This window comes from Primulina tabacum, chromosome 17 (assembly GCF_025594145.1).
Source record: "Primulina tabacum isolate GXHZ01 chromosome 17, ASM2559414v2, whole genome shotgun sequence".
Classification (NCBI taxonomy): Eukaryota; Viridiplantae; Streptophyta; class Magnoliopsida; order Lamiales; family Gesneriaceae; genus Primulina; species Primulina tabacum.
In genome coordinates this window covers 13,553,028-13,568,989 of record NC_134566.1, presented here as the reverse complement: position 1 = coordinate 13,568,989, position 15,962 = coordinate 13,553,028, and the positions used below count along the sequence as shown (strand labels likewise).

General features: G+C 35.6%; 1 protein-coding gene across 1 annotated transcript; it reads right to left on the bottom strand.

Annotated features, from left to right (window-relative positions):
- Positions 1-738: 738 nt before the first annotated feature.
- Positions 739-10,005, bottom strand: LOC142530854 (uncharacterized). The gene is given in 7 exon segments (XM_075636726.1): positions 739-927; positions 1,273-1,299; positions 1,301-1,386; positions 2,513-2,615; positions 3,402-3,548; positions 9,036-9,121; positions 9,318-10,005. Coding segments are annotated over 7 exon segments (768 nt in total). The 5' UTR covers positions 9,544-10,005; the 3' UTR covers positions 739-834.
- Between the last annotated feature and the right edge of the window lie 5,957 nt (positions 10,006-15,962).

Genomic DNA, 15,962 nt, shown 5'->3' with positions numbered 1-15,962 from the left:
TTTTTATACAAAGAGTACGACACTTATTTATTACAATACAATTTTAATTAATTTTTACAATTTCAACTAATAATATAATTTTGAAAAATAAAATATATATCTAGTTGAATTTAAATTAAGGATAAATATTATAATTGAAGCGGCAAAATACCTTTTACTCCTAAACCACATGACGACTTTCGTTACTTGAGCAAACTTATCACATATTTGGAACCCAATATGATCGATATACCAAAATACAAGATAGCTGTAATAGATATTTAAAATTATTGAATAGTTATTGCGACATTGACATAAGATAATAAAATAAATTATTTGTTCTTAACAATATTATAATTGATTTTTTTTTCAGTTATACAACCTATAAAAATAATTACAAAAAATAAAAATTATTTCATAGAGCTTAGACTTCAATATTACAAACTTATTGTTTATTTAAATACTTTACTATTTTATTTATGGTTTTAATATATATATATAATCACATCGTAAGATATATATTCACCCTATTTAAGCAGCAGTAAATGAATAACAAGAAAATAAAATATCAAAGTAAATGGAAAAGGTATACTCTGGATTTCTTCTACTATGGGAAAAACTTGCAAATTGCATTTCTAAACCAAATAATTTCAAGTTGGATCACAGAATTGATTGGATTGCTCTCCATCAAAACAGTTCCACACAAATAACCCAAAGAGATGGAAAAACAGAAGGAAAAAAGAATATTGAAAAATCAAATAACTAAATTAATCATAATAATTATTATAAAGTAAAATGAAAATAAAAAGCATTTATTATCACTCTTCCTTCCATTACAATCCACACTGAGGCAGCTTAATAGAGGCCCAACATCCTTAGCTCAGTCACATGGCTAGGATCGAGTCTGGGTACGTCTTTATTGGATTCTCGGTCTTCTACCACGTATTCCTGGGGACAAAGAAAATGTATGTGAATAAGAAAGAAAAGAAATGACTATCTTCAACATACACAAGGTTCGACTTTCTTTATGTCACTCTGAAAATGTTTAGACCTTGCGAGATAAGATGGCGATGCGAAACAAGCTCTTCGATTAAGAATCAAACCTTTGAAGACTGAACATTTTCTACATCAGTTCTCCCGAATAGACAAGAAACGCGAACCTAAACTAAGAGGCAAATGCAGGGTTTCTGAGTTTTTATTTTATTTTATATGATTTATTTCTTCTGTGCTGTTTGTCACAAGTATACTGAAAGGATCTGTCAAACCATCACTCAACTCGAAAATTCACTAAACCTTTGTCAATTCCTGTTTGGCAAGCACAGTGGTAGTGGCGCTCATTGATCTTCTGTCCACAAATTATTGCGATGAAGAATCCATAAAGCAATCCTACGAGCACAATCGCCAGAACTGCAAGGCCTCAAGATGGAAAGATGAGAACATCTCAAAATAGAAAATTTAGTATAGAAAAAAAGGTCGAACTTGAGTCAATCTCGCATATTTCATAAGCACGAGTATTGATGAAAAAATGAGCTCTAGCTTGATCTTATATAAAGAAGCTCGAACTTGAGCTCGTTAGCTGGCTGACAAGCTCAAAAAAATGAGGTAAACTCAGCTCAAAGTTTGTTTCCTCACCAAAGCATGCTTGTGAGTTCAGGTTCACGAGTGCTGTATATTAAATTTAATTAAAACATTTTTACATCTTTAAAAATATTGTGTGTATGTATATATATAGATACTTTAACATAATAACAATAACTTACACAAACAAAATATTTTTAAAATATAATTATGAACTCATGAGCTAGCTCATAAGATTTTAAACAATTAAATTTGAGCTCAAGCCCAAGTCAAGCGGGCATGGCAAGGTTGTAAGCTGGCTCAACTAAACTGATATCCCAATATCAATTATAAATTGCATGTTACAGATGATAGAGGCTATGGCCACAAGAAAATTCTGGTAGGTAATGTACTCAAAACTTACAAGTCTTCCAAAAATAACATGATCAAGAAATCAACAGTGCGGAATGATGTCAGAGCTCCAGAAAAGTGCACCAATAATTTATAAGCTAGACATATCAACTTCACTAGAAACCAAGCCTGGTTCATATGCCTATTCACATTCGCAAATTTTATGATATTGAATAGCAACCTCCCTTTCCAAGGTGAATGAATAGAAAACGACAACAAAATTAACTCTCCTATGAATAACTTCAGAATGTTTCTCCATTTCTCTCTGATCCTATTCTTCTCTATCTCTAATTTCTTTCTCGTAACTTCTCTTTCATTTTACATTTTTGGATCTCCCTCCATCATCAAGTTTTCTCAAATTGGTGTCACAAGGGATTTACAAGAGCCTACAACATCAAATAATTCAAAGAGTAAGGTTGCTCTAATTTCAACTTTCAAGTCAACATATGAAGATCAAGCCATCTCTCCTAATGTTACACATCAACTGCAACAAACGGATAACAATTTTCAGGTAAGCAATCATTCAAAAGTTGAAATAGTATGTGTTGCAAGACAGAGCATTCACCTGCCATAATATAAAATCCATATGGGTGTTCTTCATAACCAAACATCTCCCGGAGTTCTTCTCCATAAAATTTGTATACCAGTACACCTAAGAATGCAACAATCTACAGAAAGTGTTTACATAAACATTACTGATAAGCCAAAGTAACCATGGTCAGGCCCAGAAAAAGGGCTAGATGAAAGGCGCAAAACAATTATTTTTCGTGCTTTCTCAAGTTCTTGCACATGTGTGGTTTCTGTGAATGTGTTAATGCTTAAGGTCTACTCGATTTGTAAAGGGTTCATTTTAGCTTCCAAACTCACATGAAGAGTCTTTTGGAAACCTTAATATCATATGATTCTTAATTAAAAGGTCAAACCCACTCGAAATTGATCTGGAGAAGACAAAGTATGTTGTATCAAGCTACCATGGTTGGACAACCAACAGACCTTGGAAGATGGCATGTTAGTTCACCACTGTTTAATACAAACCACATAGAAGAAAATAATTTCAATATTTGGGATTAGCAATTCCATGAACAAGATAACATAAGATAGTGGAATTGTTTTTTGCCAGCAGAGGCAATAATTGGAAAATACACGAGTAAAACCCTTTAAGCAGATGGTTGAAACTGTACAAATAGATACCTCGCCATTAACATGTATTAGGAAATGTCAATCACCGAGTATATGCAAACAAAGAAAAAAAAGAGTGAAAAAAATCAAACCAGAAGATAACCACTGCACAAAAGGGGAAAAAAAATCCATGCGACAATTGTTCTTCTATGACATCATTGTTCATAGAGACACAAATGACTAAATTTTACAACTGTTGAGTTATGATCAAACCTTCGGGCACACAAACACATGTATATATTTAGGAAGCAGCTGTGTTGAAGGGCAATCCTTACCAGCTGAACAATAACAAAAATGACCAAATGATCCCTTGCAACAAGAAACTGAAACTTTAACCTCAACCACCACCGATCGGGAGGGACATTTGCACGCAATATAAACTTTGCCCTGCATTCTGTACAGTGAGCAAAAGCAAAGCCCTCCTGCAGTGTTGAAGGAAGAGGAACGTATACAATGAATTAAATACTTGACATATAAACAACCACCAAGTTCACAAAGAGATAATGTAACAATCCAAATACTAACCAAGTAATTTTGAAGATATATTTTTGTGTTGAATGATATTTATTTTATTCTGAATGTTATAGTTCCTATAAAAAAAATTATTCTGGATGGATACATTAAAAATAAAATAGAATAGATGCATGATAATATTGTGACATTAACTAATTAATAATGCTAGTATTTAAATTAAATATCAATAGTATTTATCTTAATAAAATTTTGATTGTTCTTGGACTTAAACCTATTTACATCTTTAAAGTAGATTCTCATCCATCATTTCTATAATAGAGAAAAGAAACACTCAACCTTGTATCCTCTGCGTCGTTAAAAAAGTAAATAAAGAGAAGAAAACCTAAGTTCCGTGAGGAAAGTCAAGCAAGGAAGGAAATCCACAGTCCCTTGAACCGTCCACACTCGTCGTCTTAATCTCACGTCTCTTCTAATCTCGCGAATTAAGTTTGGATATATAAGATGATTTTATTATAGGAAGTTTAGTTAATCATATTTTTATATATCTAAATTCAGTTTGCAATTTCAAAATAGTTTTCAAGGTTATGTTTGATTTTTTTGATAGATTTAGAATTTAAGTTTGAGATTTTGTTGTGAATATGAGTTCGACTCAGTTTAAGAATTAAATATGATTTTAAATTAAAACGGACAAATCTTCGCTTTATTTGTAAGTGTTAGTATCAAGCGCTTACCACTAGACCAAAAGTTATAACTGTTAGCCAAGACGCAACATTATTTCCTTATAATTGTAGCAGCGCAGAGTTCACCTACTTGGGTGCTAATGGGTTGAGTTGTTAGGTCCATGGGTCCGGGAAGGTACATGTCTATATGCTGGTCCAATGCTCCTTTCCTGGGTTAGCCATGAATCTACTTGCTAGACTGATTGCATAGGCTAAATCAGGCCTAGTGCAGATCATGGCATACATTAAACTGCCCACCACGCTAGCATACGGTATGTTTTGCATGTATTTTTTGTCTTCTTCAGTGCAAGGGCTTTGATCAGCCGAGAGTTTGAAGTGATTTGCCAATGGACCTTGTACAGGCTTAGCATTATACATATTAAACTTGTGCAAAACCTTTTGAACATATCCAGTTTGAGTGAGGAAGAGTTGTTTTTCAGACCTTTTCCTTATTATTTCCATGCCTAGTATCTTCCTTGCTGATCCAAGATATTTCATTTCAAACTTTGAGCTAAGTTCTGCCTTCAAGCTTGAGATTGCACCTCTATCTTCACTGGCCAACAACATATCATCAACATATAAGAGTAGGTAAAGGTTCTCACCTCTTAACAGCATTTTATGATATACACAGCAATCATATTCACTCCTTCTGAAGTCATTACTCATCATGAAATCATCAAATTTTTTATACCATTGCCTAGGAGCTTGTTTCAAACCATATATCGATTTCTTGAGTTCACATACCATTGGAATATCAGCCTTTACTTCAAACATTTCAGGTTGTTGCATGTAGATTACTTCATCCCAAGTCACCATGAAGGAAGGCCGTTTTAACATCCAACTGATCCAATTCTAAATCTTTCTTAGCGACTATGGATATGATACTTCTTATTGATTTGTGTTTAACAACTGGTGAGAAGATCTCGTGAAAATCCACACCTTCAGTCTGAGCATAGCCTTTAGCAACTAGTCTGGCTTTGTATCTAGGATTTTCCACTCCTAAGATACATTCTTTTTTCTTGAATATCCATTTGGAGCCTATGACCTTGTGCTTCGTTGGAGTGGGGATCAGTTTCTAGGTGTTGTTCTTTTCGATAAATTCTACTTCTTCCTTCATAGCACTCATCCAATGTTTGTTATCCACAGAGTTCATGGCTTCACTTAATGAGGCTGGTTCATTATCTTCAATGAATGCGGCTGCTGTCAGCGCAAAAGAGACTATATCTGCATACCCATATCTCTGAGGTGGTTTGATAATTCTCTTTTGTCTGTCCCTGACTAGTTGATACTCATGAAAGTTGGGTGTTCTTGGTTCTCTACTACTTTATGATCAACTTCAGAAGGGAATGACGGCAGCTCCACCTCAACTGGTGTGACAGTGAATTCAGGAACTGTATTAACTTTGAGGTAGTTAATTCATGTTTCATTCTCAAAGGAAATTCTTCTTCCTTAAATGTAACATCCCTGCAAACAAAGGTCCTTCCTTTTCCAGCTTCTATGCACCTTAGTTTGTATCTTTTAACGCCTTCTGGATAGCCAAGGAACATGCACTTAATGGCTCTTGGTTCCAATTTTCCTTGCTTAACATGGGCAAACGCTGTGCATCCAAAAGGTCTAAGGTAATCTAGTGATGGTGGTTTTCCAGTCCACTTTTCCATTGGTGTAAGAAATCCTAGTGGAACTGATGGGGATCTGTTGATCAGATAGCTTGCAGTAACTACAGCCTCGGCCCAAAAGACATTTGGTAACCCTGAAGTTAACAGCATGCATCTCACACGTTCCAGGAGTGTTCTATTCATTCTCTCAACCAAGCCATTCTGCTGTGGTGTACCAGGGACTGTTAAATGTCTGACAATCCCTTTGTTTTGACAGAACTCATTGAACTCCGTGGAACAATACTCCAAACCATTATCAGTTCTTAAAAGCTTCAACTTCTTTCCGGTTTGGTTTTCTTGAAGTATCGTCCATTGTTTGAATCTGTCAAGTGCATCACTTTTGTGCTTTAATGGGTACACCCAAACTCTCCTGGAATAATCATCAACTAGAGACATGAAGTAATTTGCCCCACCTAGAGAAGACTCCTTGGATGGTCCCCACAAATCTGAATGCACATACTCAAGGGGTGCATTAGTTTGATGAATTGCTTTGGTAAACTTGACTCTTGTTGCCTTGCCCTTTATGCACACATCACAGAATTCAGGTGCAGAGACACATGACTTAGTTATAAGTCCTTGTCTGCTTAATTCTTGCAAACCACGATCACTAATGTGGCCTAGCCTCAAGTGCCACAGATTGGTGCTTTCTGTAGATTTAGTAACAAGAGCAGTAGGTTTGATGGTCGTATTTCCAGAAAGTACATACAACCCATTAATTAAGTTTCCCTTCATGACCACAAGTGATCCTTTAGTGACTGTAAGTCTTCCATTTTCATATTTGAAAGTGCATCCTTTTTTGTCTAGTGCTCCAAGAGAGATCAAGTTCCTCTTTAATTCTAGCACATGTCTTACATCGCTTACAACCATTTCAGTGCCATTATGGAGTTTGAGTCTTATAGTACTGATCCCTTCAACCTTACAGGTCTTGTTGTTTCCAAGAATTACTTGTCCTCCATCTGATTCCAGGTATGATTCAAAGCTAATCTTGCTGAGACACATATGGAAGGAACAACCACTGTCCATTACCCAGCCTTCAACAGTTTTCTGATTTGAAATGCAAAGTACCTCTGCACTTTCATAGCCATCTTGTACAACTTCTAATTCACCATGGATTTTGAAGTTTTCTTGGCTCTTTTTCCTTTCTGAACAATCTCTCCTGTAATGACCCTCTTTGTGGCAGTGGAAGCACTTGCCCTTGATTGTCCTATTCTTTGATTTACTCCTAGATCTGCTCCGAGGTTTCTTTTTGTCAATTCTATACTCAGGCCTTCCACGCACCATGAGACTATCTGCAGTTGGTGGGAATCGATTTTCAGTGAGTGCATCAGCATCTTTGGATCTCAAGGCCTTTTGTACATCATTTAAGGAAAGAGAATCTCTAGCATATTTTAGAGTTTCAACAAAAGTTGTACAGGATTTTGGAAGAGAGTTCAGTAGAATGATTGCTTTGTCCTCATCCTCGATCTTGATACCAATATTTTCAAGATCAAGTAGCAGCTTGTTGAAATCATCAACATTGTCTGTTGTTGATTTTGTTTCACTCATCTTGAATCCAAATAATTTGCTCTTCAAGTAAATACGATCTTGTAGGGATTTGGTGAGGTATAAATCTTCCAATCTTTTCCACAGACCGGCTGCTGTTGTTTCTGACGAGACTTCTCTGAGCACTTTATCATCAAGATGCAGGGTTAGAGTGCTGAACGCTAGTTCCATTTGTTCACTCTTCTGATCTTCTGAAAGAGATTCAGGCAGGTTTTTGAAACCGCCCAATGCCTTTGCCACCTTCTGTTGAACAAGAATGGCATGTATTCTTCGTCGCCAAATCCCAAAATCTCCTCTGCCATCGAACCGCTCCACATCAACTCTTGTAGCCATCGTTCTTTATTCACGATCGATCAAGAAACCTGGTGCTCTGATACCAATTGTAGTGAATATAACAGAATAATGCATGCAAGATATATGAATGTATCGGCACACACAGCTATGGAGTTTCTCTTGTAGATTACTGAACAATATCAGCACAGCACATAATGATTTTCAGAACACACACACCAAGACACAAGAATTACGTGGTTCGATCAAATCTGATCTACATCCACGGGAAGGAACACAACTTTATTCAATTGAGATTCAATTACAAGGCTTTCACATACAACTCAATGATCGCTTATTGATCACCCCTGATTCACTCTTGTATAATGCCTTCTTAGCTTACAAGCATACACACTCTTGAATCAGAACTAAGCTTTCTGAAAAAGGCTCTTCCCTTTTATATGCGATCAATCAAAAATTGTTGTTCAGGTGTGTAACTATTCTTTTAACTGCCACAACCGAATCTCCTTGATCTGTTGCTACACTTTCTTGACTCTTGCCAACTGACTTCCGTTAAGTGTACACCAGCGTCCATCTCACTGAGATTCATGACTCGCACTAAGTCATATATTGGCATCAAGAATTGATCAACACATCTGAATTACAATATACATATAAATATATAATCAAAATTGCTTGGCTAGTTTGGGGTGTTACAGGTAATATCCACTTTTATAGGAAAATCAGTATACCATGTAGAGGAAAAGTGGACATTGTATGGAAATGCACCAATTTACAAGTAGGAAATCATTTATGTATGGATAGTCAGCAAATAACATCTTATATTGAACACGCTCAGTTGAAAGTATAGAAAAATTGAATCAGGCCATTTACTGTGACAAATACTCTGGCTCTTTAGTACCACTCATGGTTTCCAAATAAATTATTTTCACAACATTTCCAATGAACTATTAACAACGTTACACACACTAGTACAAAATCAATAAGCAGCAGCACAGAGTAGGTCAATATATTATACCATGGCTGGTATATCCAACCAGTCAGAAATACATCAAACTTAATAGTGTACTGATAAACCACGTGATATTGGATATTGCAGCTTGCCAAATCAATAGGTAACATCAATGGTAAACAGAGAGTCTACTGTGGTCCAAAACACCGGCAAGCTACTGGGTTTATAACAGTATTAGAATAAAAAATGTAATAAAAGAAAATTACGAAGAATCACCTTTGTTGACCTCCAATTATCAAGGCATGATCGGTGGACGTATTTTTGGGTGCCTTTACAATGACATGGTGCAATTAATTCCTCTCCTGTAGACAAATATGAAATGATTGTAATCAAGAGATGAACTACTGCCTCAGTAAAGCTGAGAATTATTAGTTAGTCAACACATCAAAAAAATAACAGCAAAGGAGACGCATGATTCTTTCCATGACTGTCTTGTAGGAAATCATAACATATAACTCCGAAGGTCAAATCAAAAAAAAATAAATAATAAAAAAACACCTTCGATATCAAGGCATATGCGACATTGTGGTTGGTCAGGACGCACTAGAGAAATATCCTCATCAAGACCAGATGTATCCTCAGCTGCTACAGAAGAATCCACGGCCAGACTTATCGCAATCGACGATGTCGATTCCTCCAATCTTTCCAGGCCGCCGGCCTGTAGTAAAATGGGCTCTGTTTCCGAGCTATCCTCCGTCCGAATTTCATGCGGTACTAAATGCATTGCCGATGAATTCTAATGCAGATTAAATCAAAACGATCACGAAAGAAATAGCTACGGTCACAGATCATGTCAACAAAGAACTTCCTGGACAAATTATACAGCAAAAAATCAGCCAAGACTTCGTGGGAGATAAAACTGTTAATTTGCAGCTCAATTTCTAACCACAGGTGAGACCCCAAAATTCACGTATAATAATCACAGCTCGCAGAGCAATGAATTCAGCACAATCCATCATGACATCGAACAACGAACAAATCAAGGAATGAAGCAAAGATAATGATGGTAAGCATTCCAAATTGCTGACAAGCAATCAAATTTTAGTTACCGGGAACAGAAAAGAAAGAAAGAAGATTGCAGGTTAGGGTTTTGAAGTGAAACGGCAGATTTAGAGTGCGATGCGTTTACTAGGACTTAATCACAAAGAAAGAAGGGCCATTAGCATTTGATAAGTTTTACTGTCGTTATTTGAATCATTGGCTTGGAAGAAAATAGTCTTGATAAATATTAGTAATATTTGGTGTATTTCTTTTGGCAAAAACTCCTGTGAGATAGTTTCACGGGTCGTATTTGTGAGACAGTTTTCTTATTTGGGCAAAAAGTATTACTTTTGGCAAAAACTTGTGTGAGACGGTCATACGAGTCGTATTTTGTGAGACGGATCTCTTATTTGAGTCATTCAGTAAAAAATATTACGTTTTATGCTAAGAGTATTAATTTTACTGTGAATATCAGTAAGGTTGACCTGTCTCACAGATAAAGATTCGTGAGACCGTCTCACAAGAGACCTACTCTTACTTTTTATTGTGAATATAAGTAGGTTGACCCGTCTCACAAATAAAGATTCGTGAGATCGTCTCACAAAAGACCTATTTTTTTTATATTTAAATAAAAATTATATCATAATTATCATATTATTTTGGAAATTAATGAGTGATTAAAATATAATTTTGAAATAAAGATATCTATTTTTTGTTATTTGAGGTTTTATGTTCTTTTCGATTTTGACATGGGTGGTGAAGGATATTTTCCCTCAGATAGGACAACTGATGTATATTAACTTATAATAAAATAGAAGGTGCGGATAATTAAGATGACAAGATGAAATATGTATTTGTTTGGTGTGAGTTTAATTTTGATGATAAATTTCGTCCGGTAAACAAAAGTACACGAAGAATCAGGGGACACCACCGCTACACTGACGTATAAATTGAATGTTGCCGCTGGAAGTTATGGCCTCGGACAACGATAGAAATGTCATCGAGACTGTAGCGTTTATTGTTATTCGTCCTGATCTGTGAACCGGGAACAAGGTAGCAACAACAATACCGTAAAGTCGAGGTAAAGATTGATCTTTATCCACAAGACGAAATTGCTTGTATAAGTGTGCTTTACGGTGATGACAGACGTTTTAAGATACAATGACTTCGAATGTTAATATGAAGATGCTTTCAAGTATATAAATGTAAAGGGGGCTGTTGATCATAAATGCACATGAAATTAATATATTGTGTGTATCAGAAGTTAGTGTTTTGTTATGGTGCTGTCAACACGAGCGCACAACATGTATCGGAAATTAATTATTGACACACAAGTATAACTTAAATAAATACAGACCAGATTTAAATTATGCACAAGTATTCTTGTGCAACGCCTCATGTAAAAAATTACTAGAAAATTATGTAAATTGTTTACACCAAAACAATACTAGTGAGTATAATAAAACCAAATTTTTTTACACTCCAAAGAATTAAAATACATCAAAAATCAATGTAAATACTAGATGCATAAACCGAATTTGCTTAAAAACAATAGAAGAACACCCTTCGATCAACACTCTGCATCAGTATTGTTCTGCACGTGTCTTCAACACTAATCAGCAACACGGCAATTTTGTGAATCAATCACATAAAGTCTTCACACGAAAATCTCCAATATTGAATTTGTGTAATTTCAGAAAAACTCCAGCAGCTGCGCAAAGTGATCAACCGATCACACAAAAACTTCTCATCAAAATAAGCTCGGCTTCGTATTTTTCTTCTATGAAAGAACTCATCTACCAACCTTCCCGAAGACACACACATGGCTGTAAGACACTACATATTTATACACAATGCTTGACCTAAAAATAATTTCATAAAAGAGTCCTAGAAAAATATCGAACCAATATTTTTATTAAGGATAAAACTATTTTAAACAAGGATAAAATATCTTAGAAATAAAAATCATATTAAAAAAATCCTATAATATCTAGAGATAAATCAAGTAAGATATTATAATCTAGAAAGGAAAAATCTTAAATTGATAATATCAATTTATCAAAAAATAATAAAGGAATAAAATATTTCTTTCAATATTCAAATTTTTGTATTTTCGGACAAAACATCCAAAAATGATAATCTTGATTATTTCAGCATTAAGTTAAGCTCCCCCTGCGTTATAGTTAAGCTCCCCTTGAGTTAAAGTTCATCTCCCCCTGAATTAAACATGTTAGAGCATTGGTGTTGTTGACAATGTTGTCAACACCATCGTTAGAACATTGAAAGCATGTGAAGACATACGAAGGAAAAAGAAGTTCATTCAACAGCAAACAGATAAAAAGAGCAAACCGATATGAAAGCAAAAACAATCTCAGATCCTGCAGATGCAAGCATCTGCATCACCACCCATTCTCTTTGTAATTTTTGGTTCTTCTGCTCCCCTTTTTGGCCAGAATGTAGGCCAACTTCCAACAGTAATCTATACTCAGCTACTTTTTCTTCATAGTATGCAACGAGATCTTTGGCCTTTTGGATCTGTTGCAAACCAAAGTCAATTGTGCCTATAGATGAGATGTAGAGAGCATGACGTAGCCTTCAAGAATGGAATTGGATGTGGACGTCGTGTTGCCAACACCAGTGGCAACACTAGTCGTTGACCAAGGTAGGTCCAGTTTCCAGTTATCCTTGAAAAATGCAGGAACGATTTTAGGGTTTCACACACACCAGAAATGGTCTCATCATCTTCTTTGATGAACTTTTGTGACTCCAGTATCTCATAGATCAGGGATGGAAAAGCCAGTCATGTGGACTTCAATCCACCTTCAACAAATTGAATAACCGTTTTGAACACAAAGTTGCCAAAAGTGAAAGGTCTTCCCGTCCTAATAGCAAATAACACAATTGCATGTGGCCTGGTAACCACAGTCGTGTTGGTGGAGGGAGTCTAGTTGCGTATTGTTGTCTTGTGCAGGACTGAGTAGAAAGAATTTAGACTTGCTGCAGACAGACGCATCGAGCAACTGAGGAATTCAGTGATTAGCCTCCCAGTGAGTACATCAGTGATAGCATTGATGTCTGCCGTGATTTTATATTTTTCATCCGCAGAGGTATTGTATAATTCATTGATGACAGTAGAGGGGAACTCAAAAATCTGATCCCATAGAATTTTTTTCCCAAACTTAAATGATCACTCGTCTCCAACACTTGAGATGAGGTCACAGTAAAACTCCAACACTTGTCTTCTGGAATAAGGGACAGTTGTGCCGACCGTAGCAAGCAGTCCTTGATCTTTGAAGAATGCCGTCAAATTTTGTTGGCCATACGCCTCCATGTCAATGTTCCTCTCTTCAATAAATTCTTTATTCACATAGACAGGCCATAGGGCTAAGGCAGCTTCAGTGTAGAACTTGGTGGAGAAAAAATGGTTCACATCATAATCAGAAGAGTCAATGTTATCAGCAATATTGACAACATTGGGCTCAACATCAGCAATATCTTCAGCCACCTGTAAAATGTGAGAGAGAATTACGAAGAAAATCAAGAATTACGTAAAAAAAAATGCAAAAAAAAATCACAAGAGCAAGGAATGATTGTGAGAGTAAATGAGAACAAGCAAGAGTAATTATCAGGGATTTAACGGCAACAAAACATATATACTCTTACTCTAACGAAAAAATGCACTGATTCAATCCTTCAGCTCCGAAAAATCTGAACAGTAAAGGTAATAAATTGCAGACTTGATTTCTAGTTTACACGTCGCACCCTCATTCAACAGTAAAATTGATTCAACCTCGTATTAAGACTATTTCAGAAGATTATCCAATGAAAACCCACGTCGATTATAACCCATTGACACAAGTAGTCACATAAATTCAAAATTTAAATAATTAAGGTTTTCAACCGTCATAGGTCAACAGTGATATGCCACTGCACATGATAAATTCACGAAACAAATATCAATATGCATGTCCTAAATATGCCTCCATTATGTTGAATTATCGAAATTTCAGGCAGTGTATAAATTGTGTTGCGTCTGAATTTGGTGTTGGCAACATCATCGGGCAACACCTCTGAGTTTTAGTCAAACTTCCATAAAAAAAGGTTTTTATTCAGAAATGATAGCTCTCACACTAGAAAAACGGTCTTCAATGGACTCCCTTAGGTAGCTTTTTCCATTAGTATTTTTACTTAGAAGTGGTAGCTATCACACTAGAAGAACGGTCTTCAATAAACTCCTCTAGGTAGCTTTTCCATTTTCTACTAGGCACCTTTTTATTTACCTCATTTCTGTTTTACTCCTTATGCTTGCATTTTCTAAGTCAATTTTTTCACGTTGGACAAGATAATGATTTTCATAAGCATTCTCAACTACTCGATGTCTTAGTTTGAGCATAATCCACTCTTCAATATTTTGATTGGAAGTATGAATACTCAGATAGTACATTTCAGAAATTTCCTTCACTGTTCAGACTTTATACAGAAACATGGTGAATGTGAATATGAAATGTGCCTAACATCCTAAAAATAGACATGCATGAAAGATGTTGTCACTGGTGTTGGAAACACCAATGATAACATGTGTGTGTGATCATTGTATGCACATGCTGAGAGACTTCTGAAGATTGGAAAATTTCTCAAAGTCCAAAGGTTTCGTGAATATATCAGCCAGCTGGTTATCAGTCATAACAAATTTCAGTTGAATTATGCATTTTTCAACCAAATCTCGAATAAAGCGATTTCTTATGTCTATGTGTTTTGTTCCAGAGTGTTGAACATGATTCTTAGAAATGTCTATAGCACTGTAGTTGTCACAATATACAATCATGATGTCACTATGAAAACCATATTGCTCAATCATTTGATTCATCCAAACAAGTTGTGAGCAACAACTAACAGCTTCTACATACTCAAACTCGGCAGTGAATAAGGACACACAATTTTGCTTCTTTTGGTACCAAGTCACAAGTTTATTCCTTAGGTAGAAACACCCACCCGATGTGCTCTTTCTGTCATCTAGGTCTCTAGCCCAGTCAGTATAAAAAAACCTACCAAATTTGTGTTTGTCTCTTGTTTGTACCACAATCCTAACTCTATTGTACCTACAATGTATCTAAGTATACGTTTCACAACTTTTAAGTGTAATAGTTTTGGATTTTCTTGGTACCTAGCACATAAACAGAAACTGAACATAATATCGGGGCATGTAGCAGTTAGGTACAAAAGACTACAGATGATGCTGCGATACATGGTGTTGTCAACATCATCCTCAACATCATCTCTAGACAGTTTTTCACTTGACCCATGGGCTTAGAATTATCATTTGAGAACTTTTTAACCAGATTTTTAGCATATTTGGATTGACACAGAAATATACCATCATGCAATTGTTTAATTTGTAATCTAAGGAAAAATTCAACTCTCCTACCATGCTCATTTCAAATTGTGAATACATGCACTCGAAAAATTTATCAACAAGTTTTTGTGATGAAGCACCGAAGATAATGTCATCTACATAGACTTGGCAAATCAAAATATCTTGCTTCAATTTTTAAATAAAAAAAGTTTTATCAACATCACCTTATTTAAAGCCGAAGTCGATCAAATAATCATCCAACCTACCATACCATACTCATGGAGCCTGTTTCAGTTCATATAGATCCTTCTTCAGCTTATAGACATGGTCCATGTGACGTGGATTTTCAAATCTTTTTGGTTGACTTAAATATGCTTTTTCATTTAAAATCCATTTAAAAAAGCAATCTTTACATTCATTGGTACAATTTCATGCGCATATGGCATGCTATGGCAAGTAACAGTCGGATTGAGTCAATTCGAGCTACATGAGCGAAGGTTTCATCAAAATCCACCCCCTCAACCTGCGTATACACTTGAGCTACCAACCAAAATTTATTTCGAATAATGTTACCGGATTCATCTATTTTATTTTTGAAATCCATTTCGTTCCAATAACATTGGTATTCGATGGTATATGAACCAAATCACATACATCATTGCTCACAAATTGTTCAAGCTCTTCATGCATTGTATTGACCCAAAATTTGTCTTTTAGTGCATCATTAATGTTCTCAGGTTCAATGTTAAACATGAAACATGAGTGACTTACCTGTGAAAATGTGGAGCTCATGCAGACTAGTCCAATCA